Source organism: Phoca vitulina, unplaced genomic scaffold, assembly GCF_004348235.1.
Source record: "Phoca vitulina isolate PV1807 unplaced genomic scaffold, GSC_HSeal_1.0 scaffold2, whole genome shotgun sequence".
In the NCBI taxonomy this organism is placed as follows: Eukaryota; Metazoa; Chordata; class Mammalia; order Carnivora; family Phocidae; genus Phoca; species Phoca vitulina.
This window is the reverse complement of record NW_022589705.1, coordinates 85189603-85214169: the sequence shown is the minus strand read 5'-3', so window position 1 is coordinate 85214169 and position 24567 is coordinate 85189603. Positions and strand designations below refer to the sequence as shown.

The 24567-nt window shown below is 59.1% G+C and overlaps 1 protein-coding gene across 1 annotated transcript in view; it reads right to left on the bottom strand.

Moving 5' to 3' along the window:
• Positions 1–24567, bottom strand: part of HSPG2 (heparan sulfate proteoglycan 2) — a 98371-nt gene that overhangs the window by 34850 nt on the left and 38954 nt on the right. The window contains exons 4-36 of the mRNA XM_032391744.1: positions 23304–23413; positions 23143–23201; positions 22702–22862; positions 21033–21161; positions 20520–20774; positions 20305–20424; positions 18372–18503; positions 18075–18219; positions 17829–17980; positions 17587–17733; positions 14976–15139; positions 14330–14509; positions 14037–14233; positions 13781–13928; positions 12939–13066; positions 12387–12473; positions 12238–12296; positions 11991–12058; positions 10952–11092; positions 10651–10827; positions 10303–10482; positions 10057–10175; positions 9292–9403; positions 9000–9113; positions 8793–8920; positions 8363–8449; positions 7846–7895; positions 7424–7518; positions 6977–7117; positions 6414–6605; positions 1263–1355; positions 917–997; positions 488–718 (exon numbers count right to left, since the gene is read on the bottom strand). Of these exons, the coding sequence (XP_032247635.1) occupies positions 488–718; positions 917–997; positions 1263–1355; positions 6414–6605; positions 6977–7117; positions 7424–7518; positions 7846–7895; positions 8363–8449; positions 8793–8920; positions 9000–9113; positions 9292–9403; positions 10057–10175; positions 10303–10482; positions 10651–10827; positions 10952–11092; positions 11991–12058; positions 12238–12296; positions 12387–12473; positions 12939–13066; positions 13781–13928; positions 14037–14233; positions 14330–14509; positions 14976–15139; positions 17587–17733; positions 17829–17980; positions 18075–18219; positions 18372–18503; positions 20305–20424; positions 20520–20774; positions 21033–21161; positions 22702–22862; positions 23143–23201; positions 23304–23413 (4382 nt within the window). The remainder of the gene's footprint in view (positions 1–487; positions 719–916; positions 998–1262; positions 1356–6413; positions 6606–6976; positions 7118–7423; positions 7519–7845; positions 7896–8362; positions 8450–8792; positions 8921–8999; positions 9114–9291; positions 9404–10056; positions 10176–10302; positions 10483–10650; positions 10828–10951; positions 11093–11990; positions 12059–12237; positions 12297–12386; positions 12474–12938; positions 13067–13780; positions 13929–14036; positions 14234–14329; positions 14510–14975; positions 15140–17586; positions 17734–17828; positions 17981–18074; positions 18220–18371; positions 18504–20304; positions 20425–20519; positions 20775–21032; positions 21162–22701; positions 22863–23142; positions 23202–23303; positions 23414–24567) is intronic.

Here is a 24567-nt window from a genome sequence, read left to right as displayed (position 1 = left end):
CATTCCCTACTGATCGGAGCCTTGTTCTGGGCCTAAGGAAGTGGCCCCTGCCCCCCACCCCCAGCTCTCCAGGGGGGACCCTTCTGCATCGCAGGCTACTTCCCCATACATTCCTCCTTCTGAGCTTCTGCCCAGAACTCTACCCTGCCCCACACTGTTGACCTCCTTGAGGCATGTCTATGCTCTGCTTTGGCCAAGGGTAATTTGTGTCTGGTATTGTCTCCCTGTCTCTGGGGGGTACCCTGGGAGGAAGAGCTGGGTCTTAGCCTTGGGTAAGCCACTCACCCTTCAGAGCCTCTATTCAAACAGAATCTGTTCAAAGGGGATAATTCCACATCCCTCGGGGGTGGTCAGGAAGAATAAATGCGACACGGCACGCACGGTACGTGACTGTTACGGCAGTCATCCCAGGCCATGGGGATACCAGCTGGCCAGCTTGCTGACCCAGCAGGACTAGAGCAGAGGCGCCCGGGCTGGCCACACTCACTTGGCAGGATAAACCAACATAGCCTGGGGGACAACGGCATTCCTCCACCTCCAGGGCCCGGGGTCCCTCCGAGGGCCCGGGCTGGGCCACCTCCAGGCTGACGGAGCTGATGCTGGCTGCCAGTGGCATCGAGGAGAACGTGGCCCGGACCAGGAGCTCATCCAGGTCAGCCAGTGCCATCAGGAGGTGCTCCCGCGTGGCCGGCTGCCCGTCAGGCCGGCGCCAGAATTCCTGGGTGGGGGACAACAGCAAGTGTGGGTGAGGGGTGTTGGGCTTTGCAGGCTCTTCCCGCAGCTCCCCCTACCGGAACCCCCGAACTCCAGGCACTGGCTGGGGATAGGCAGGGTTAGCTGGCGTCAGAGCCGGGCTCCGAAGCAGGGTGGGTGGTGGGGGAGGGTCAGCCACACGGTGTGGTGGGGCGCCCCTCACCTCTCGGAAGACGATCTCGAAGCTCTTCCTCTCGGAGCCCTGCAGCGCAGGCTGGGAGGCCACCAGCATGATGTTGTTGCCCTGGGGAGATAGCGGCGGGATTGGGAGGGGGAACCAAGGGGCTCTTGGGGACAGAGGAGTCCTCCCCCAGTCCCAGCCTCTCCAAAACACCAGCCTCCCACCTCTCTCATTTCCCAAGCTCCCGTGCCCAAAGGAATCAGGTACGTGCTCACTGCCCCCTTCTCCCAGCAGCTGGGCCTCTGTCCCCCAGGTCATGCCGGGCCAGCAGGGGGCTGGGCTGAAAGGACACTGAGGGTGCCCGCCTGGCTGGAATCCATGTGCTCACCGTGATCTGGACGTCAGGGTCAGAGAGCGGGCTGCCCTGCGCCCCTGCTGTGTAGGAGAGGGTATATCGCAGCTTCCCGCCGTAGGCCGCCACCTACAAAGGGGCAAGCCCTGAAGTCACGGCCTGACTCTGCCTTCAGTGACCCTACTGGCCAGTGGGCGGAGCCTCTCAAGGTGGTTTTGCACCTCTGCTGTCCCCTCCATTCAATCAGAGGCCCTTGTGCATGGCCTCTGGCTGCCTAGGAGACAGGACATCCCTCGGTTCCTTCACAGTCTTGGACCTGCGGGCGGGGACCCTGAGCAGCCTTGATGACTCAGCAAACGAGCTTCAAGCCCCCTTCCACTTGAAGAAACTTCCCATAGAGTAGACAGGGGTACCGACAGTAACCATCATGAGCAGGCCGCAGAAGGTTCAAAAGTTCCCAGCCATGGGGGTAGGGCTGAGGGTGGGCCTTCAGAGGTCTTATCTCTTGGGCAGCTGGTTTTTGTCCGCTTAGAATCCACTACCTCGTTTTTTGCAAACTGTAGCCCTGGTTTCCTTTAAAGGAAGCTCTGTCCTACATGCAGGCCAGAGGTTTGAGGGCAGGCATGAGCCAGGTCTGGTGAAGGTGCATATTCTACCACTGTCCCTTCCACTCCGTCAGGGATGGACACAAAGATCTGCTCTTTCCACTGGAACAGAGATACTCCCTTTACTAGTCAGATTAGAAGCCAGAGAATGACACCAATTGAGATGAAAGTCCTAAGGAGCCCCTGGACCCAGCCATGCCTGATGCCAGCATCCTTGGATTTTGTAGTTATAGGAGCCAATAGATTCTCTGTCTCATACAAGCCAGCTGGACTTGGGTTTTCTGTTGCTCATAACTGGAAGAGTCCTTGGGCTTCCTGCTGGGGGCTTTCCCGGGGCAGCCAAGACCCTGGCTCTGTCCCAGGACTTTCTCTCGTCTGCCACCTGAGCACACGTTCAGAAAACACCAGTGTGTCAGGCCTGGCCTATGTGTTCATTTGTGTGTTCATGCAGTTGGTGAGCATTTATTAAATGCCTACTGGCTACATGCCAGGCCGGGTGTGAGCTACCTCGGTCCTGAGGATGTTCTCTACAAGCTCAGAGTCAGGTAAGGAACTCAGAGGTGTAACTGGATAACCACGGAACAACTAGTTTCCCGCTTGCTTTGGATGCCGGCAAGTTCATCGCCACATCCAGGACCAAGCTGCATGCATGTGCAGGAGGGTGGCTCAGGGAGCAGACTCTCAGGTTCAAGTCCAGCTATCCTGGCTGGGCAGCCTTGGACAACTCACTTAACCTCTCTGAGCCCTATTTTTCTCAGCTGGAAATGGCAATAAAAAGTAGCTTGAAAGGCAGCGTGACGATGAAGTAACACAGGTTGTATAAAGCACTGCCCTGAGCAGAGAGCCCGTGGAGTGCACGGCCTGCAGGCTTGTCAGCTTCTCATGACTCCTGGCTCTAGCCTCGGCTTTAGCCCATCTTTCTTATCCTCATCCCCCCTGGACCACACTGTCCTATCTGCTTCTCTGAATATTTTATTGCATATTATGTGTATTCTTAAGAGGCACTTTTGTTTTTGGAACAAGACGGAGCCGATGTCAATCCTAACACGGAAGCCAACGGTAACAGCAATGATATTGATGATGCTGATGACAGGAACGACAATCAGATGAACGGCGCGCTGTGGGGGGCCAGGGTCGTCTTCTGTCCATACACAACACAGCGCATAGGAAGTGCTAAGTTAATGCTTCCCGAAGGAATGCATGCAAAGCCAAGGGCCAGGTCAGTGATCTGGGTATACGGTAAAGCCTTGTGGGTGAGACCGTCTCAGCCCCACGTGGGACCCCAGGCAAGTCCCTTCCCCTTTCTGGTCATAAAGGGCTTTGACAAAGGGCTCTCAAATACTTTGGGATTCGGATACCCTGCTACCCCCCAACTCCTTGTTACCTTGTTCCCCAGGAAGGCTTGGGGCAGTTGCCAATAATAGAGGCTCCCAGGAAGCAGAGAGAAGCCTTCATAGGAGAGAGAGAACTAGGACAGAAGGATAGGAGGTGAGAACTGCTGGGGGTGGAGGGGAGGCGGGGGGCAGGGGGCGAGAGCACGGCTACAGTCCTGGCAGGGACACACACACACACACACACGTGTGCGTACACGCAGACCCTCGAGGGAGGCCCAGGGGGGCGGGGGGGGGGGCACTAGAAGCCCCCAGCCTGAAGCTCAAGTTCTGGCCCTGCTCTTGGGACAAATTGCTCCCCATCCCTGGATCCAGACACCACCTCCACTGCTCTCACTGAGCGTGGTGGGGCTGCTGTCTCCTCTTGTCTGCTGTGTGCCTCTTGGGACCCCATGATGACTTAAAGGGCACGCCAGAAAACATTTTAAAATTTCGTGGGTATTGTGTACTGGAAAATATATGACTAGCACAAATGAGTTGGTATGTGATTGATTTAAAGGGAAATTTGAGGGCCCCCTGGCTGGCTCAGTCATTGGAGCATGCAACTCTTGATCTTGGGGTTGTGGGTTCGAGCCCCACATTGGGTGTAGATTTTACTTAAAAAAAAAAATCTTAAAAAAAATAAAGAGAAATTTGAAGTAAATAATAATCCAGGTAGTGGGCAGAAATGGCAGAATTCGTGAGATTGGTTTAGAAACAACTGGTCTAGAAAACACGGTAGGTGGGGGGGGTCTCTTGGCGGGTGCCTTGGCACATACCTGAGAGCCTGCTGAGGAAGGGACAGAAGCTGAGGAGGAGGAGGAGGAGGAGGAGGAAAGTGGAGCTACTTGCAGAACAGCTGCAGGCTCGGGATGGGGCAAGAGCCCCGGGGCTGGGGGCTGGGGGTGGGCAGCAAAGCTGGAAAGGAGCTGCCAGATCTCGGCATCCATCCGCCTCTGGGCCTCATCCACCTGGGGGGCCGGGAGAGGGAGGACAGAGGAAAGGAGCAGAGAGGGGCAGAAAGGACACCATGACGTCTCGCCTCCCGTCAGGCCGCACCAGGCCCAGTGAGCCCCCTACTTCTGTGCTAACTGTTTACAAGTGTCTGGCCTTCTGGTCCTTGTTCCTGATGTCCTCTTGCTCCTTATGAACCTGGGGGGGCCATCCTGGGATGGGCCCAGGTGACTGTGGGGAGAAGCCCATACAGAGGATGCCCCCTGGCAAGACACAGGCAGATGGCTCTGTCCAGCTCAGGCCAGAGCGGCTGGAGGCGGCCCAAGAGGCCTTTGTGGTTGGGGAGGCCGCTCCTTGGGCCTCACTTACCACCCACACCCATGGCACCAGCCCAAGCCATTCACAGCTCTGGGATGTTTCCCAAGGGCAACACTGGAGTGGCCTGGGCATTAGGCTGGGGCCTGGGATGGGGGCAAATGGCTCAGGAAGGCCAGGGCCTCAGCTCAAGGCTCTTGCTTGAACTATACTCTCTGGTCTGCATGGGGCCCCAGACACAGCCTGTCCCGGCCAGGCCCTGAGTTACCTGTGATAGCCGCTGGGCCCGGCCCCTGCTCTCTGGAGGCCTCATGGTCCTCCCAGCTGTCACAGCCATCCGCAACTGCTCCTCTAAGAGGGACGTGCGGTTCTGATGGGTGGAGGGCACAGGCCAGCTCAGACCTCCCCGGGCCCCAGCGTCAGAGCCCCAGGGAGCCCCCAGAAAGGCCCACACTGAGTGGGGAGGAAGATGCAGACTCCCCTCTCCAGGCTGGCACACGGGGGTTAACTCCAGGCTACCGAGGGGGCATATGCACACGGAGGGTTAATGGAGATTGCTGGGGGGCAGTGCTAGGGTAACCTGGTGAGCAAGGGATAGTCATGTGGTTTGGCATCGAGTTAGCTTCCCTGCCACCACTCTGGCCACAGCCAGCAGGCACCAGGACCCGACCACAGAGCAGATGGGGCGCACACCTTCCTAGCTCTAATTCCTGGCACCGCAGGGCTGGGGCACACTGGTGCCCTGACTGCGGGGCCATCGGGCACTGCCTGGGTCCATGCAGATCCACACTTCCTCGGAGCCTGGGCATTTCCCCATGCGGGACTGACAGCATCCAAAAACACCATGACCGTGTCATATCCATTTCACACCACTCAGATCACTGGCCTACCTGGTGAGCCCGGCGCATCTGTGCAAGATATGCCTCCCTCCGTGGGGCGCAGGGAAACGCCAAGAGAGGGAGTCAGAGAGAGAGATCTGTGAACTGCAGGCCAGGGCAGGAGAGAGGCAGACGGGGAAGCCAGGACGGGAGGAACCAGAGAGGGAGAAGGGACTAGAAGATCAGCCTTGGGAGGAGGCTGGGATACGTGGGTCTGTCCCAGGAAGGACAGGGCAGCTTGGGAATTGCCCCTTCTGTGTCCCTGGGATCCTGGGAGAGGGGACACATCTGCTGGAGCGCTGACCTCGGCCAGCAGGGGCCTCCTGTACCCAGACCATCTTTCCCTGGGTGCCACTGGGTGGCACAGACTGCCCGATGAGCACATCCGGGCCGGCTGCTCTGGAGTCTGCCTCTAGGATCCCGCACCCCCACCCACCACCATCACCACAAACCACAGCTCATCTCTGGCCGGTGGAGCATCCAAGGTCAGCCTCTGACCTGGCTCTGAATGCCGGCATACCACCTTCTGGGTGTCCCCTTCCTTTCCTCACAGGACAGGGGGCAGGAGTGGTGATTTACGACACATATAAGCACTTAGAGCAGCGCCTGGCGCAGTGAGAGCTCACGAAATACGACCTCTCATCAGAATTAGGATCACGCCCAGCGCCAAGCACAGAGCCAACAGCCTCGATGAGGGAAGGTGGAGGGAGCAAATGCGGGAAATTGAAACTGTGCTGTCTCATTTGTCCCCGGGTCTCCAGGGCCTCGCCCAAGACCTATCTGTTGCATGAAAGCTAATAAGCATCGACAGGAGGGCACTTCTTGTGTGCCAGGCACGATCTCTCATGCTCCCAGCCGCCCTGGAGCTCAGGTTTATCAAAAGGCAATCAGCTGGTCAGTGGCAGAGCTGGGTTTACACCAAGGCCTGTCTGACCCCAAAGGCCACAGGCCGAACCGCAACATGGCCGACGCCTGCTCTGAGGTCAACTTGCGACCGAGTGCCCCCTGGCCGCGGGCCTCAGCGGGGGCCAGCTCAGAACCGGCGGCTGGGGCAGGGGATCACACCTTGTCTCCCTGGTACGCCTCCGGCAGCTGCCAGTAGAAGGACTCGTGGCCGAGCTGGGCGAAGTTCCCAAAGGAGAGCTGGGAGCCCTCGGGCACAGGTTCCACGGTGAAGCCTCCCGTCAGGCGGCTGTTTCGCTGCGGGTTCACCAGAGCAAAGCCTTGGAAGTCCCCAGGGGCAAAGCGGGTGGAGATCTGGCAGCAGAGAGAGGATGGGGTGTCAGCCTGGGCCCGGGGGGCGGGCACCTTGGTGGGGGAGGGGCAGGGGAAGGCGTCAGGGTGGGTCATGGGGGGTTGCTGAGAGCGAGGCAAGGACAGAAGTAACAGGGGAATGGGGAGGCCACCGGGGAGAAGAGAGGGGTGCCGGGCTCAGTGCTGACACAAGCGATACTGGAGTCGTAGGGAGGGTATTAGGGTAGGGGCAAGGGTCGCTGGGATCTGTGCTTACAGGGGCCATAACGGGGGCATGGGGATGGGTGTCCTCACAGGCCGAAGGGACGCCACTGGGCCAGCTTCGCGACCGGCCCCAGTGGGGGCTCGGAGAGGGGCGGCGCACGCGCACTTACCGGGCGGCGGGCATAGGACGAGCTGGCGCACTGCTGGGTGACGCCCATGCAGAAGCAGGGCAGGCAGCCGTCGGGGTTGCTGGCGCTCAGGAAGAAGTGGTGGGGCCGGCAGTGACTGCACGTGAGGCCTTCCACCTGGGCCTGGGAGGACGGACGGAAGGGTGGGTGTGGGGGGCTGTGGGGGTGGGGAGCTCTTGCACCTCCGGCAGCCTCCCGGCCACGTCCAGCAGTTCCGGGGAGCCCCCGCAGCCCCCCAGGCCTAGGCCCGGCTCCCGTCAGCTGCTGCCTGATTTCCCACAGGGCCCGGGCAGTGGGGCAGCGATGGGGCCTCTGGGGAAGGGTGGTGGGGGCTCAGGGACAGCCCCAAGGGTGCAGTGAGAGGGAACGCCAGGGCGACCACCACGGCTGCCATGCGGGGCCTCCTAGAGAGCGGGGGTTTGGACTAACCTTGCAATGGCACTGGCCGGCAGCGTCACACTGGCTGCTGATGCTGCCCTGGGGGTCACAGCCACAGCCGATGGGCTCTGGCAGTTGGCCGTCTCCTGAGGCGGAGGGAAGCCACAGCTGGAACCCCAAACCCGCCTCCAAGCACCCTCACTTCCACCACCCTCCGGGCATCGAACTCACCACCGAGAGAGGGAATGTTTATTTCTGAACACCTACTCTACGTAGGCGTTACATCTATTCATAGCAGCTCTCTGGAGTGGGTGAGTTTTTTTTACCATACCCATTTTACAGATAAAGAAGCTGAGGCTCAGAAAGGTTAAAGTCACTTGCTGCAGGCTGAAGGAGAACTAAGGTCTGCCCTGGCTCCACCCCTGGGGGAGAGAGGGTAGCCCGACCCCAAAAGCTTCCCCAACCCTACTCACTTCGGCATGGCTGGCCCTGGCTGGGGTTGCCATAGTAACCTGGGGCACACCTAAGGAGAAAGCACTGGATGAAGGGAGGGCAGAACCACAGAATCCTGGCGAGCCTGCTGTGAGCCCAGGACTGTGCTGGGGGCCCTGTATCAGACTCAGACTGGAACCAGGCCTCACAGTGTGGGAAGGAACCAATCAGCCTAACTCGCCCATTTTACAGATAGGAGGACAGGTGGGAGAAGAAGAGCAGAGACAGGCCCGAGGCCACAGAACCGGTGAGTGAGCATGATCGGGCCTTGAACCTAGGACCTTTAGCAAGAATGAGGGGTTTTCTGGGGAGTCCCTGCCCTCACTGGGGCAGGGGGTGCTGGCGGTTGGAGGTGAACCGCAGGCCTAGATCTCTGAGGATTCAGGCTCTCGGGGAGGAGAGCTGAGTGTCTTCTGGGGACCTGCGTAAGGGGAGAGTGGGAGGCTTCTGGGGCAGGTCCTCCTCCACACTCCCCACCTTGCCCGCCACCTGCCTTACCTCTCGCAGTGACGCCCACTGTGGCCTGGGGAGCACGCATCACAGGTGGGGTGGCCGTCAGTGTCCAGAAAGCAAGTATGGGTAGCCCTGTCGGTGGGGGGCAAAGTTCTAGTTAGAAGGTCAGCAGCCCTTCCTTTAGGTCCGGGGGAGAAGGGAAAGGAAGAGTGGGCAAGCGAGCGATGCTCCAGGCACTGTGCTCAGAGCCCTCATTCAATTCTCACATAAGTGGCCAAGATGGGGGTGTCTTATTCTCTCCATTTCACAGATGAGGAAGTAGAGGCCCAGAGAGGGAAGCGTATTTCATACAAAGCGACACAGTGAGGCGGCGGCAAGGCCAGGATTTAACCACTGCTTCTCAGAAGGGCCCGGGAAAAAGGGAGTCTGGAAGGGCGCAGGGGATAGTTCAGGAAAGGGCAGGTATAGGACGCACTGGCCGCCGGCGGGGGCTCCATAGCATGGGCACGGCTGGCAGTCCTGCGGTGTCCCCTGCTGAGCATCCCCGTAGTATCCGGGCTGGCACTGCTCACACTGAGGGCCCTCCGTGTGGTGTTGGCAGCCCTGGAGGGGGCAGAGGTTGGTGTTGGCAGCCCTGGAGGCCACTGATCCCCAGGTAGGAGGGAAGGAGGGCGAGACTCACCTGGCAGGCACCTGTTTCAGGCTCACAGACTTCGGTATGGCCATGGCAACTGCAACGTTCACAGGTGCCCAGGTAGAGTCCACTGGGCATGCGTGTGTAGCCTGTGTCACAGTCCTAGGGGCAAGAAGATTGGGCAGTGGTCGGGCCCTCCTGGGCAGGGCCTGTTCAGGGCAGTGCCCACTGGATGGTGGGGCTGGGGTGGGCCTGGGGAGGACGGGAGAGCTGAAGGGGGAGGAGCCTGGAAGCACCAAGGAGGTTGCTGGTGGACAGGTGGGTGGAGCCCAGGGCTCACCTGGCAGGATGGGCCACGGTACCCGGGTGGGCAGGTGCACTGCTCCACTTCGAGCGCAGGGTCCTGGCCGGTGTCCTCAGGCACAGCCACGTCCATGCTGATACCAGAGACCCTGGGAATGACAAGACCCACCCCGAATGAGCACACATTCCGTGCCAGGCATCCCTGGAGTTCTGCATGCAATTACGTCGCTAATTTTCCCAACAGCCCCACTGTGGTGTTGGGGCCCCGTCTGGCTCCCCAGCTGGATGTCCATGCCCCAGCTGCGGTGAGGGTCATGGTAAATGGCTTATACCTGCAACTCTTTCCAGAGAATGAGCCTTCCTTTCCCGGACAGAACATACCACCTGCTCTCCCGGGGTGACCAATGACAGCCTGACCTAGGGTACAGAAGCCCCTCTGCCTCGAAGCAGAATGCCTCTGCAGAGCTCCTTGTGGGGTGAGCCTGAGGCTAGTCTTTATCTGAAACCGCTTCCTTGCCTGGCCACTTCCACTTCCTTCGTCCATCTGTCCTTCTCTCTCCCTCCCTCCCATGTTCTCACTGTGAATCCTGTGTTCCCCAATCCCCATCTCAGGCTTTGCTCCTAGGGAACCCGACCTCAGCCCAGCCCCATGATCTCCATCTTACAGACGGGGAAAGTGAGGCGCGAAAGGCCCCACAGCCTGCATGTGGGAGAGCTGGTGGTCTGGCCACACTGCACCACGCTGCCGAGACTGGAACCATGGCCCTGAGCCCCTGTGCCCTCCTGCCCTGGCCCCAGACACCTGCTCTCAGCTGGCCGCTGGCTGAAGGACGCCTGGATCAGGAGGGTGTCGATGCCCGCCAGTGCCATCAGCAGGTGCTCTCGTGTGGCCGGCTGCCCATCAGGCCGTTGCCATGCTTGCTGCCAAAAAGAGGACATGTGTGCCTCCAAGCCCTGACATCCCAGGCTACTGACGCCTCTGGGTGAGAGAGGCAGGGGCCCGCCCCACGCCCACGCCCCACGCCAGGCTGCAGGCAGGGTGGCTCACCTCCCGGAAGGGCACCGTGAAGGTGCTGGGCTGGCCGGGGCTGGGCTCCTGGGAAGTGTGATGCTCCAAGACAATGCCATTGCCCTGCAGGACAACCAGGGGCTGCCCGTGCAGGGGCGTAGAGCCGGGCTGGGGCCTCTGGGTCAATGTGAAGCGCAGCTCTCCTCCGTATGAGGTCACCTGGGACACAGGGTGGACGGGTACTCAGTGGAGGCCCCGCCACTGCTCCGGCCACGCCTTGCCCCTTTGCTCCGAAGGCACCCTGACACTCTTGTTTCCGAGCCTCTGCCTGCCTGTGCCGTCCCTGCCGCCCAGGATTCCTTTTCTCTTCCCAGCGCCCCTGCCCACCTTGTCCCCGCGAAAGCGTGAGGGGAGGCTCCAGAAGTAGGGTCCAGCCAGGAGGCTGTGGAAGGAGGAGAAGACCAGCTCCCCGGGCGTGGGTGAGGATATGCCCTCGCTGGTGGTGTGGGTGCCCGCGGTGTTGGTCAGGCTGAACTGTCTCGGCTCCTCAGAAGCCCCGTGCACCTGGGAGGGGGAGAGGAGGCCGGCATGGGGACTGGGGGCTGGACCTGGCATGCGGTGGGCCCTGGGCTCAGCGCCCCCCCCCCCCCCCGCCGCCCGCTGTCTCCCCGCCCCCCCACGCAGGTACCTGGGCGCGGCTCCAGGACGAGCTGGTGCACTGGCGGCTGACGCCCATGCAGAAGCACTTGAGGCAGCCGTCAGGGTTGCGGGCGCTCAGGTGGAAAGAGCCAGCCGCACACTCGTTGCACAGACGCCCCACCACGTTGTTCTGCAGGCACAGAGCTGGAAGCTGCAGGACGGCCCACGGGAGGGGCTGCCTGGAGCTTCCGGCTTCATCTGCCCACCCTCTAGATGGGGACCCAAGGCCGGAAAAGCCACGGAAAGAGCACCTGTAAGCAGGGCTGCCACCATGTGAACAGTGGTTCCCAATTAAGGGGAGCCTAAGCCACCAATCTTTTCCCCCTTTTCGCTTTGGCTGGTAGGGGGCTCACAAACCCGCATAGATTTGAAATACAGCCATTTGGTTAAAAGTTACTGCTACTCTTTATGTAGAGTGTTTCTTGCACTGTGCTGGTTTCTGTTTGACCACCAGCTCATTTAATTCTTCTGAGTACCAAGAAATATGTGATACCTCCATGCTCCACATGAGAAAATGGAGGCTCAGGGATGGGAAATGATTTACACCAGGCCCCTCGGCTTGCTAATCCACTCTGGGATTTAAGATCAGGAGCGCTTAACTCCAAAATTTGCCCAGTTTTTTCTCCACTGACACTCGAGTCTTCCACTCTTAATGCAAATGATGTCCCTCCTCTGAGCCTCCGTTGCTCATCTGTAAATTGGGGATGCTAATACCCATAAGATCACGTCAGCGTGAGGATATAAAAGCGAAGATAGAATACAGATACAGCAGTCAATCACACGAAGAATGACTGGCAAAGGATCTGGGACTTCAGCCCAGGTTACCTGACTCCCCAACCAAGGCTCCTTCCCGATGCCAGACCACCTCTCAAGAGGGGAAGGAAGACTAGCCAGCCAGGCTCAGCAGCCTCTAGCTAAGCTGTCACCCACCAGCCAAGGAGCTATGGAGAAGGTTGAGCCTCCTTCCTCCCTCTCCCAGCTGCATGCCTGCCGGAGGCCCCTGGGGTGGGGGAGGGGAGCATGCGTACCTTACAGCGACAGGCCTCCCCAGAGGTCCCCATGCTGCCTCGCTCGTCACAGCGCACAATCTCCTGGTCTGGAAGCACAAAGTGGGTGTTGGCAAGGCAGGCGGGAATGGGATAGAGCCAGTCTGGCCAGACTGGTGGCAGAATGGGATGGTTCCCCAAGGATCATGGGGTTAGGGCAGGGCTCCAAGAATGGAGCCCCGGTGGGTAGCCCGGGGAGGTGCCAGGGGATGGTGGCTGTGATACTCACTGGTGGGTCTGCACTTCCCGCCGGGCTGGATGGGATTGCCCTCATATCCTGAGGCACAGCTGGGGGAGAGAGGGAGGGTCGTCAGCGGCGCTTCCGCGTCCCCACCCAGTACAGCTCTCTCCCTGCGGTCCCCACCGGCTCTCCCTTACCTCTCACAGCGACGGCCTGTGTAGCCTGGGGCACATGCATCACATGTGGCTTGGCCATCCGTGTCCAGGAAGCAGGTGTCTGAGAATCTGTGGGTATCGAGTGGCAGGAGAGGGGGCAGGGCTGCAGTGATGGGCCAGGCCGGGCGTACACTCCCACCCTGGGAAGTGACTGTTGCCCACATGGCACAATGTGTCATGAGGCGTGATGCCGTCTCTTTGCCCACCTATCCTTTTTTTATTTTTAAGTCATCTCTACACCCAACGTGGGGCTCGAACTTACAGCCCTGAGATCAAGAGTCGCATGCTTTACTGACTGAGCCCCTGCCCACCTATTCTTGATCTGCAGCCTCACAGCAACACTAGAAAGACAGATGGGCCCATTAGATGGGGAAGGAAGCTGAGGCTCAGAGAGGTCAAGGGGCACGGAACAATTTAGTGACCAGGTTAGGATTTGAACCCGGGTCTGCCACCTCCCTGCCCAGAGTCTGCCCCATGCCTGCTGTACTGCCCTCTCCCCGCAGCATTGCTGCCCCACCCCGAGCTGGTTCTGACCTGCGGGAGGCGTCAATGTATGGGCAAGGGCAGGGCCGGCAGGCAGTGGCTGTGGCCTTGGTGGCGTCCCCAAAGAAGCCAGCCTTGCATTTGTTGCACTGTGGCCCCTCCGTGTTGTGCTGGCAATTCTGGGAGGAAGGGGATGGAGGGGTTCAGGTCCTACAGAGCAGGCCTCCGCCCCCAGTGTAGGGCCACACTGCATTCTGAGTGTGGCCCTGTGCGGCTGGCCCAGCCTCCTCTATCATGCTGGAATTACTGCACAGCTCTGCAGACAGGGGAGCATCCAGCTGCATCTTGATGGGGAATTCGGCACTTCACATGGGCAGCCTGTTCCACAGAAGGTTCTACATACCTGCTTTATACTGACCTAAACCCGCCTCCCTCTTCTAACCTGTACCCACTGGCCATTTCAGCCCTCTGGAATCTGTTTCTTCTTACTCTACGCAGCTCTTGAGGAATTTGAAGGTGGTAGCTTTCCCTGCTTGAGCCTTGTCTTCGGTCAGCTCCATAATCCCAGCCCCCTCCACTATTCCTTAGAAATACATATGATTTCCAGGCTTCTTCCCCTTAGGGCTGCCTTGCTAAGGACCATCCTTAACACAGTACTCTCCAGGACTGTTCTGACCAGGGTGGAAGAGAACAGGACCTTCACCTCCCTTACCTGGACGTTATATCTCTGTTAATGCATCCAGAGGTCATGACAGTTTATCTAGCAGCCACGACAGTCATTCTAGAGGCTCATGCTAAGCTTGCGGGCACAAAGAGGCTTCAGCCTGGGCCTCCCACCCTGTCTGTGCCCCCTGCCCCTAGCCAGTGTTCAAATGCCAGCTGGCACTACTCACCAGGCAGTGGCCATACACAGGGTCACAAGAGCTGGCATGCCCATTACAGTTGCAGCCAGAGCAGGTGCCCAGGTAGGGCCCACCCGGCACCCGGGTGAAATGGGCATCACAGCTCTCGCAGGATAAGCCGGAATAGCCAATGGGGCATCTGTGGGGGCAGGACGAAGACAGTGGTTACAGGAACCGTGAGGCCCTGCTGTTTCTCCCTTATCCTTGCCGCGGACTCTGTGGTTCTGAGCCCTGCCAGGTCAGGCACCTGCACTCCTCCACGCTGTGGGCCTGGCCGTGGCTGGTGGCGTGGGTGACGGTGGTGTCCATGGCGATGTCACTCAGTCCCACGCTGGCCATCTTGGCGTTGTACACCGTCTGGATGAGCACGGCCTCCAGGCTCTGCAGCACCCGCAGCATCTCAGCCCGTTGCACCGGCCGGCCGGACTCGTGGACCCAGTGCTCCTGGACACGAGCAAAGGGGTGTGGAGGCATCACCCATTAGCACCTGCCCAGCCTGAGCCCCTTCCCCCCAGCCCTGAGGGCTCAGGCAGCGCCCACCTCGGAGAACTGAACCTGGCGCTGGTTCAGGGTGCCAGGCTGGGTGGGCACGTGCCCTCGGGAGAGAAGGCGATATCCGGCGCCCACGAGGACCACATCCGGCCGCTGCACTGGCTCCAGCATGCCCCGGGCCAGCTCGTAGCGCACCTTGTAGCGCAGGGAGCCACCGTAGGAGTCCACCTGGCCGAGACAGGGCAGATCGGGGCAGGGAAGCCGGGGCGTGACCTGATGCCTGCTCTGTGTTCACTTGGCCCTTCCTCCTTCCCTCTGTGTGCCTGGTGCTCATTGTGTGCCCGACACAGAGCTGGGCACAGGGAAGCAGAGATGGGTGGGACTTGGCTCTGCCTTGGTGGTACTCGGTCTGATATGGGGGTAGAATAAAAGTTGCCCAGGGAGGCCAGAGGAGGAGCACCGACCCCATCTCAGGTGTGGGGGGAATGGCTGAGGAGCCCCTTTCTAAAGGCTGAGCGCGGTGGCCAGACACCCTACCCTGAACGAATAAGCCAGCGTCCACCTTTCCTCCAGAGCACAGTCTGTCCTGCTGCCTGCCAGCTTCAGACGGAGCGGAACACCCAGGCAGGTTCTGGGCATGGGAAGGGGGCTTGGCCTTTCTCTCCCCCGTCCAGAGCAGCAGGCGGTCCCTCACCTTATTGCCCAGGAACTGCTCAGGCAGAGTCCAGAAAGAGTCATGCACCAGGAAGCGTCGGGACAGGTCGACCAGCTGGAATTCCTGCACAGCAGGGTCGATCTGCAGCTGGGTGGAGGAAAGGGGTGGCATGCCGGGCTGCGCGGGCATCGTCACGTTCACGCCTGCGGGCAGCAAGAGGGAGGGGTGAGGGCCGCAGAGCATGTCTGCCGGAGATACCCGCCTTCAAAGGCGGCTATCCAGAAAGGTGGGAAAGTGCTGGGAGAAATGTGACTTAAAGAGAACTTCAGTGTCTTTCCCCAAGTCAAAAAAGAAAAAAAAAAGCAGTTTTTTTCTTCCCTACGGTTTTGGAGCAGCATTTCCCAAAGCATGCTCTGGGGAAAGCCAGTGATGTAGAATGGTGGCTGGGAACTATTTGGGAACCACAGGGTCAAAAAAAGGTCAAGGGGATTCTTTGTAGCAGGACTTCTCAGAGCCTTTTATTTGAGGACAGCTCCACAGACTGTCAGGGTTGGAATGGCCCTGGGGGGCAGCAGAGAGCTACCTAGGGCTGATGAACAGATGCCAAGTCCTGGTTCTACCACCCTCCAGTTGTGTGAGTCTGAAGAAAGGCCTCAGTTTCCTTATCTATAAAACGGAAGAATTACTGGCTTGCTTCAGAAGGTTATTAGGAAGATAAAATGAGCAAATTGATAGGAAATGCTTAAAACAGAGTATGGCACAAAAGAAGTGCTCAAAACCAGCTGTTTACGGTTGCTGTCATTATGATGGCTCAGCTAGCCCGACTGCCCCCCGCCCCCGCAACACACACACATACACACACACACACACACACACACACACACACACACACGGAGAAATTCTCTCTGCAGCATGCTTCCAGATCTCTAGGGCAGCACTAACCATCCCAGAAAATGTCTGTGAGGATAGACATGTCCTATACTTGTACTCTCCAATATGGTAGCCACTAGCCATGTGTGGCTACTGGGTGCTCAAAATGTGGCTGAGAAAGTGAATTAAATATGTTTTTTTAAGATTTATTAATTTATTTGAGAGAGAGAGAGAGGGAAAGCCCGCGTGCACAGTGGGGAGGGGCAGAGGCAGAGGGAGGGAGAGAGAGAGAATCCAAGCAGACTCCCTGCTGGGCATGGAGCCCGACTCGGGGCTCCATCTCACAACCCTGAGATCATGACCTGAGCCAAAACTAAGAGGCGGACACTTCAACTGAGCCGCCCAGGCACCCCGAGTTGATCAATTTTAATGTTAATAGCCACATGCTATGAACAGCTCTAAGGCGTGGGAGGCTCATTACCTCCAAAGGCAGTCCCTCCCAACCCTGGACACGTTTGACTCTTAGAAATTCCTTCCTTGTGCTACGACTACCTCTGTGTGTGAGCCCCCTTCCTCATAAATGTAAGCCCTGTAACCATGGAGGAGTCCACACTTTCATCCTCAGGATGACCATACAGAGCCCCGAAGACCAGGCCACACTCCCCCATGCTTGCCTTCCTCCTTCCCTTGCAGGGATGTTTTCGGGTCCCCCACATCCTAATCACCATCCACGCACAGGCCACCGGCTCAGCCTGGAAGCCCGCCTACCCTGACCATTCTGACTCCGATCAGACAGGCCTAGGGTCCAGCTCTAAACACCCTCTCAACAGCTGTGTCACCCTAGGAAGGAAGCCCCACAGCCTCTCAGAGGACCTCAGGGTCCTCATCTGAAAAGAGTAAAAACGGCCCTGACCCTGCAAGGACGACTGGCTGTCCGATGACTGTGTGTCGGGCCACAGCACCAGCCGAGTGCTTACTGTGGAGGCAGCTAAGTCCCCTCCTGGCATTGAATCCCTTGTGATGCAGAAACTGAGATAGGGTGCAGCTTGATGTGGGGCAGTAAATGGGGACTGGGGCTTGAACCCAGGTCCATGTGATGTCTGGGCCCGTGCCGTTCTGCCTCTCAGAGCCAGAGACAATGGAGTCCAGCTGCCTGCCTTTAGGTTTGGGAAAACAGGCCTGGAGAAGCCAAGGGTCATACAGACAGTAACGGATGTAGCTGGAGGTCAGCCCCAGGCTGAGAAGATGCCAAAGCCTGGCTCTGAGGACACTAGCACCTCTCAGTCTCTCGGGATGAGGACGTTGCGGATGATGACAAGGACATCAGGGAGTACGTACTGGGCACTTAGCACGGACTGAGCATTATTCTGAGTGGCTTATATATGTTAACCTGTTAACTCCTTCCAACAATGTGGGAGGTAGTTCTTATTTTATCCCCATTTTGTAGAGGAGGGAATGGAGACACAAGACAGCCACTTGACCAAGGGCATAGGCAGTAAGGGAGCATCAGGATTTACACAAGAGATCTGGCTCCAGAGCCCATCCTCTTCATAACCCAAGCAGGCAGACATCAAGTATGGACTTGGCTTTTCCTAAAATATCTGTTTCCCCTGAAGTGCTGTTCTCACAGGGCTCAGCCTTTCTTCAGCACCCTGTGCCTGTCCTTGGACCCGGCCCCATTCGCCCACCCATGCTGCTCTCCCCTCTGCCGTCTCTCTAGGCCCGCAGGAGCCTGGTGCCCCCCCCCCCCACCCGCCCACCTGTCTGCCCACCAACACACCCTTGAAGTCATCGGGCCGGTCAAAGCGCAGCCGGATCTGGTCTCGGAAGCGGCGGCTGCTCTGGCACACGCTGGTGACCCCAAAACAGAAGCAGGGCAGGCAGGAGGAGCTGTGTTCCAGGTAGAAGTGCCCATCGGGGCAGGGCCCTGCCGGGTGGCACAAGAGCGAGCTGCAGCCGGTCACCAGCAGACAGCCCCGGCTCTCCCACCGGGCCCAGGGCCCACCTGCCCACCAGCTGTACCTCGCTTCGGAATGAGCTCCAGGACACCGTCAGGAATGCCGAACACCATGCCCCGGGCGTTCATGGCCTCACAGGTGTAGGCCCCCTGGTCTGCCTCCTTCACATCACGGATGGTCAGCGTGCCACGGCCTCCTTCGCTGGTCACGGTCACCCTGGCGGGCCCCGAGACACAGGTTGGGTCAGGCCAGGGCCACCGGCCCAGCATCCCCCATATTCCCAGGCCCTTCCCCAGGCTCAGAACCGTACCTGGGATGAGAGGGGATGTGGCCCCAGTTAAGCCTCCAGTTGATGATGGGGGTGGGGACGCCAATGGCCACGCAGGTCAAGGTCACTGTCTGGCCCCGGGAAGCCTGGATGGACTCCTGGGGAGGAGTCACCACCTGGGGGGGCACTGGGGAGACCAGAGCAGGAGTGAGGGGTGTGAAGGGCAAAGGGAGGGGTTCGGGGAGGAGAGCAGGGCTGAGACTATGGACAGGGCCACGGGAACCCACCCCGGGGCCCAGGGCCCACGGCTCGCGCCCCCCAACCCTGGCCCCTGCTCACTGCAGCCAAATTCATCACTGCGGTCGGGACAGTCGCTCTCCTCGTCACAGTGGAAGCTGGCCGGGATACACGTGTTCGTGGAGACACAGCGGAACTGCGTGGGCCCGCACACGTCCTCGGGGTGCTTGGCAGCTGGGGGACAGAGCCAGGCGGTGTGGGCAGCCGGTACTGCCCTCAGGGAGGGTCACCCCCACTCCCTACCTACACCCAACAGTCGACCCTGCCCACCTTCCCCTGGTGTCCCCAGGGTCACTCTCTCTTCTCACCCACGTGACACACAGCTGCCCTGATGAGACCCACACACTGTTGCCACAACATTGCCAGCTCTCACCAGCCGGCCACCAAATGGCCATCACGTTACCCTGTCCCCACCACTCGCGGCACCTGCACTCCCCAAAACAGAGATGTACCTGGCACATCACAGTCACTCAGTTCCTTCCACACTCAGCCAGCCTCAGAAGCCCAAGCCCTCTGTCAAAGGCACAGGCAAAGTGACTGGGATCCCTAGACGCCAGATAATGCCTGGTGCAAGGTTCTCTAGCAGAAAGGCCTTGCAAGGGACCTGCCACAGCCCAAACCTCGCTGCTCTGTATCCCTCTGACTGACCCAGGGCTGCCACCTGGGGACTGGCCTGCAGCCTAGGGTTGGCCTGGCACCAGGGCTGGGCCCCCAGCTGGGCACCTCTAGAAGACGGCGACCGACGTTCTTCCTCGGGGAGACTGACTTTGAGACAGACACACGGACAGGGACAGAGAAGGCAGAGTGGTGTAGGAGAGGAGACCACAGGGAAGGAAGTGAGAGGAGGCCAGGCAGCCCTCTACTGACCAGCTTGGGGCCTCCGTCCCCACACTCTAGGAGTTCCCAAGGCCACTCAGCTTTCACATTCTCGGTCCTGCGCTCTGCCAAAAAGGACTCGCGGTCTCCTTTGATTTTTCCCCAGCTGAGAAGGGCTTTTCAACAAAAGCCCTCAATTACTTCTTCCCAAGGGGCTGTCTCGTCAGGCAAGCTTAGAGCCACAGGAAGGACATCATAAAACTCTTGTCAGTTTGCGGCACGCTGCTGCTTCTCTCTGGCACAAATGTGCGGCAGGGAAGGTGGAGGAAGGCAGGGAGGAAGTGGACCGGCGGACAGAAGGAATATCAACATGCACCCAGGCATGTGACCCGGGATCACAGAGAAGTGGTTTGAAGATTATCCTCCATCTCAGACTAACAATCCCCAGGCTTCACCTACAGGGCAGGACACTCTAGATGCTCCCCAATAGGGTGTCTGACTCTCTAGCCTCACCCATTTAACTGTCAGAATGTGCTTGACATTGACTGGAGGGATGGATGATGTCAGCTGGGTGGATGGGGTGGATAGATGGCTAGGAGAAAGGAAGGATGTTAGGTTGACGGGTGGACAGATGGATGAAGAGCTGTGTGGACAGACAGCGGATGGACGGAGAGCTGGGTGAATGAATGGATGGATGGACAGATATACCAATGGACGACGGAATGGGGAGATGAGGAAGAGCTGGCAGATGGATGTCTAAAAAACTCAGAACTAGCTGTATGTGAAGAGGCCCTACACCCGTCAGGGACAGGTTTTGACTCCCACATACACCAACAGTCCCATCGTTAGGGGACACCGGGCTATCAAGCCCTCTCGGCCACTTGTCTGACCTTTACCCAAGCCTAAATAACACAGAGAAGATCTATGGTAACAAAGTACAGAAAAGAAACAAGGAGACATTAGCCACAGGCAGTCTGGCCACACGGATTCCTGCAAAGTTCATCTCAGAGCCAAGAGCCCTCACCACTGGGGGCAGAGAGAGAGGAACATTCAGGTCTGTCCCCAGCGCTCAGCCAGGGAGAGCAGACGGTCTTACGGGCAGGGCTGGGGCAGGGGGCCTGGGCCGGGGCGGGGGGGGGGGGGGGGGCGGCACACTCACGGCAGTCGGCCTCGTCGGTGCGGTCCTCACAGTCAAAGTCCCCATCACAGTGCCACAGCTTGAGGGCGCAGTGCCCGTTCCCACAGGGGAACTCATTGGGCTCACAGGGCGGGGTGGGGCCTGGGGGACCGGGCCAGGTTCACCCAGAGGCCCTCCCCCGGCCACACCCCTGTCCCCCGCACCTCCCCTCCCACCTCCACCCTGCCGGGCCTCACCGCAGTCCAGCTCATCGCTGCCATCCTTGCAGTCCTCTTGCCCGTCACAGATGTAGTCTTTGGGAATGCAGTGTCCACTGTGGCAGGTGGCCTCGTGAGGCCCACAGGGCAGAGGCTGGCCTGGGCTGGGGGCCAGAAGCTGGGGGGTGGGCATGCCTGGGAGCTGCTGCGGGGTGGTCGCCTCCGGCTGGGGTGGTAAGGGTGGTGTCTCCACCAGAGCGGGGGCTATGGAGCTGAGCTCTGGGACCGGCTCCTCTGTGGACAGAGCCCTCCTGGTGTTGGCACAGGGTGGCGGCGTGTGGCTCCTCACCCTTCGCCCCCACGTTCTGCCGGCCCTCCCTGTACCTCCCTGCCACACAGGCTGTCCCCGCCCTTCCCATATCCCTGCCCACGTCCCTCAGAGCCCCCTGCCGGCACCAAACCCTCACAGCTCCCGGTGGACTTGGGGGCCCAGGTGCGCCCTGGCCCTGCCTGGTGTCTGCAGGTCACTTATGGCCCCGGATGGCCCCTCACCACAATTGAGCTCATCAGACATGTCCCTGCAGTCAGGCCTCCGGTCACAGCGATACTCCAGGGCTATGCACTCGTTGTGGCTGTGGCAGGCAAACTCGGCCTCGGTGCAGACTCTCGAGACCTGGGGCACTGTGGGGGCAGGAGTGGGTCAGAGGGGCAGGGGCAGGGGGGCGGGGTGGAGTGTGTGGGCGGCACAGGCACTGCGTGGCTGGGAGCAGGCTTTGGTGCCCTGTGTCTGGCTACTTGGTTTCTGGCAGACTTCAGCGAGGCAGAGGAAACGGGGCATGGGCCGTGTGGCAGTGGCCTCACCCATCCCTTCCAGAAACCCCACACACAGTTAACAAGCCACACGCATGCAACCACCACATCACACACATGCAGGCCGCAAGCTGGCCCAGGGAGGGCGAGGGGAAAGGCAGAAGGGGCGGCTTGTGGGCTCTGCCCAGCCATCTCGCCCTCATCCTTCCTTCCCCTCCATCCAGGAACTCATTCAAGTACCCGGCTGGGCCTACACTCTCACCTGGTGTCACTGCGGCCGCCACGGCGGCCGGAGGGGGCGGGGGTGTCTGTGCTGGAAAGGAAGGTGTGATCAGCAAGGCCCCTCTGGGGCTTGGGAGCTGTGGGCTGCGGGGCTGAGCCAGGCCCATCCTACCATCCCTAGCCAGGGAGGCTCCCTAAAAAGTGGGGAGAAGAGGGCTGGGCACCCAGCAATCTTCAGATCTGGGGCTGGGGAATGCCAAGAGGGCACCCTTGATCTTTAGGTGCATTCATTGGGGTTTTACGTGCAGAATGAGAGAGGTGATGGTTTCACTGTTTTTTTTTCTAACTGGGCTACACCACAGTAGGGTGAGAGTGTGTTCAGTGCTGGGTTCCCCTGAGTCAGGGATGGCGATATGTTGGAGGTTTCCTGGGGGAGAGACAGGGATGGAGTCAGAGCCGAGAAGCAGAGCCTGTGGGGAATGAATGGGGCCTGCCTGGCCTTGGAGTCAAAGCAGAAGACAGGGCGCCGTGCAAAGAAACCCGGGCTGACCGAGAGCGAAGGCCAGGCCTTTGTATCTGATAGCTGTGTGACTGGAGGCCGGTTTCTTGACCTCCCTGAGCCTCAGTTTCTCATCTTCTCATCTCCTCTCATCAAGACTGGTACAGACATGGGCTTTGGTGTCAGTTCTGGCTGCCTATGTGAATTGGGACAAGCCACGTGTCCTTTCTGGGCCTCAGTCCCCCAATCTCTAAAACAGGAGGAATAGCTACTTCATAGGAATGATGAAGGCTGAATGGGAGGCTGGATATAAGGGCCTTACGGAGTGCCTAGCATATAGTCAGCATTCAATAAACATTTGTTGGTTATTATTAAATGCAAAAGTGTTTGGATCTGAAAGTACTGTATGCAGAAGGGAATTATCACCTACTGTCAGCATATAGAGGTCTCGAGAGAGGGGGGGAGAGCAGAAATTGGGTCTAATTGGACACATGTTTGAGGTAACAGATTACACTCAAGCCAAGACAGGGCTGCATAGAAATTGATGGAGCAGACTCACGGGGTAGTGAGCTCCCTGGCCCTAGTGGTGTACACGCCCCACGCTAGAAGAGCCCATGGTGGGGACCCTGGAAGGGGACCCACATGAGTCTGAGAAATGAGGAAATGCCCCAGGTCCCAGGATGGGCTTACCTGTACCCAGGCGACGGAACTGGAAGCCCTGGGGAGAGGTGATGTAGGAGGCAACAGAGCCGCTAGAAATGACCTTGCTCAGCACCTCTTGAATCTGAGCCCCGTCTGCATTCCCTTCCGAGCCCACGTCCAGCTCCACAAAGACCCACCCGTCCAGCTCCCTAGGGATGGGGCAGGGGGGCAGGGGAGCAGGGTGAGGTCGATGCCTGCAGCCTCAGCTCTTCCCTCGGCCCCCTGCCTGAAGCTCAGGCCTGATCTCCTCTTTCCCCGTTCCTGGACAATCCGGACCCGAGTGGGGCAATTTAAAGTCTAAACTGTCTCCCCAAATTTGTGAACTTCCACCAACAGAGATCCACTCCATTTGGGTTCTCTTACTTCCCCTCCTTGTCACCCCCCTCCCCCCCACCCGTCCCTCACCGGCCCCCAGGGGACCCTTCTCACTTGATGAACACCACACTGACAACCTGGTCTCCAGGAATCTTCAAGTACTCTGACTCGAGCTGGTGAGCGACACAGCACCGTCAGCCTCCAGATACCTTCCCTCATCCCAGTCCCGCCCCCCATACTCGGGGAGCTCCCGAGCCCCTTCCCCTTCACCTCACCGTGTCTACCACTGCCTCGGATACCTCCCGGAACTCCTCGGAGCCTGCATCCTCCAGCTGAGGGCTGTAGTGGATGGAGCGGGTGAAGTTTACCAGGGCCCGGAAATAAACTGCAGAGAGGAGTGGGGTGTCAACATGAGGGGCCCGGCCTGGTAGGCGGTGGCCTCAGGCAGCTGGGTCAGTGGGAAGAAATTCAGGGATGATCTCTAGCGGCCTCCTGCCCAGGCTGACACCTGTGTGCCCACAGCCATGCCCAGCACTGCCCGTAGTTGCAGTGGCCCTGGCAGGCCTGCCCAGGGTCAAAGCCGAGCCCCCACCCTCCAGTGAGGGGCTTCAACCATCAGGGATGTAGCCTGACCCGGAAGCTAAGCGATGGTGCAGAAGAGGCCCCCCCCCCCCGGCCCCCGCAGTGGCACAGAGGAAGTTGGACAAGACGAGCTGGCTTCCAGAAGAGGCTGGTACAGGGATAAGCCATGGATGACCTAGACATGCTTCCCCACTCTTCCCTGGCTGGTTCTAGTTATCCCTCAGGGCTCCACTCAGCCATCACCTCCTCCAAGAAGACCACGTGACCTGCCCTCCTTCCTCAACCCTCGCTGGGTTAGAGACCCCTCCTCTGGATCCCCCAGTCCCTGGGGTCCCCCCATCAGAGCAGCTTCCACTCTGCACTGCATAGATCCTGCCCGGTTACACACAGACGGTGGGGTATCATGGTGAAAACCATGGCTTCTGAGGTCAGCCTCACCGCAGGCACTGACTTCACCTCTCCGAGCTTCTGTTTCCACCTCGGTCTAACGAGGATATTAATTACATTGACCACACTGGGAGCTGGAGGGAATAAATGACATCATGCTTGCACACACCATCTCCCCAAGCACTTAGATGCGGCACCTGGCACAGGGCAAGTGCTAGAAATCAGGAGCTGGTGTCCCCTTTCTCTCCTGCTGGACGGTGAACCTGAAGAGGAGAGCAGCCCCGGATCTCATTCACCCCTGCATCCCCAGAGCCAGTGTAGTGCTTGGCACATGGCTGGTGCCCAAGAAGTGATGGCTGAATAAATTCATAGCAGACTGGTGGGGGCATACACATACAACTGCTTCCTAAGCACCTACTACATATATGTGATATGTATAACATTTTGTGGTGGTTGTTTTTTATTTTTTTTAAAGATTTTATTTATTTATATGACAGAGACACAGCAAGAGAGGGAACACAAGCAGGGGGAGTGGGAGAGAGAGAAGCAGGCTTCCCGCTGAGCAGGGAA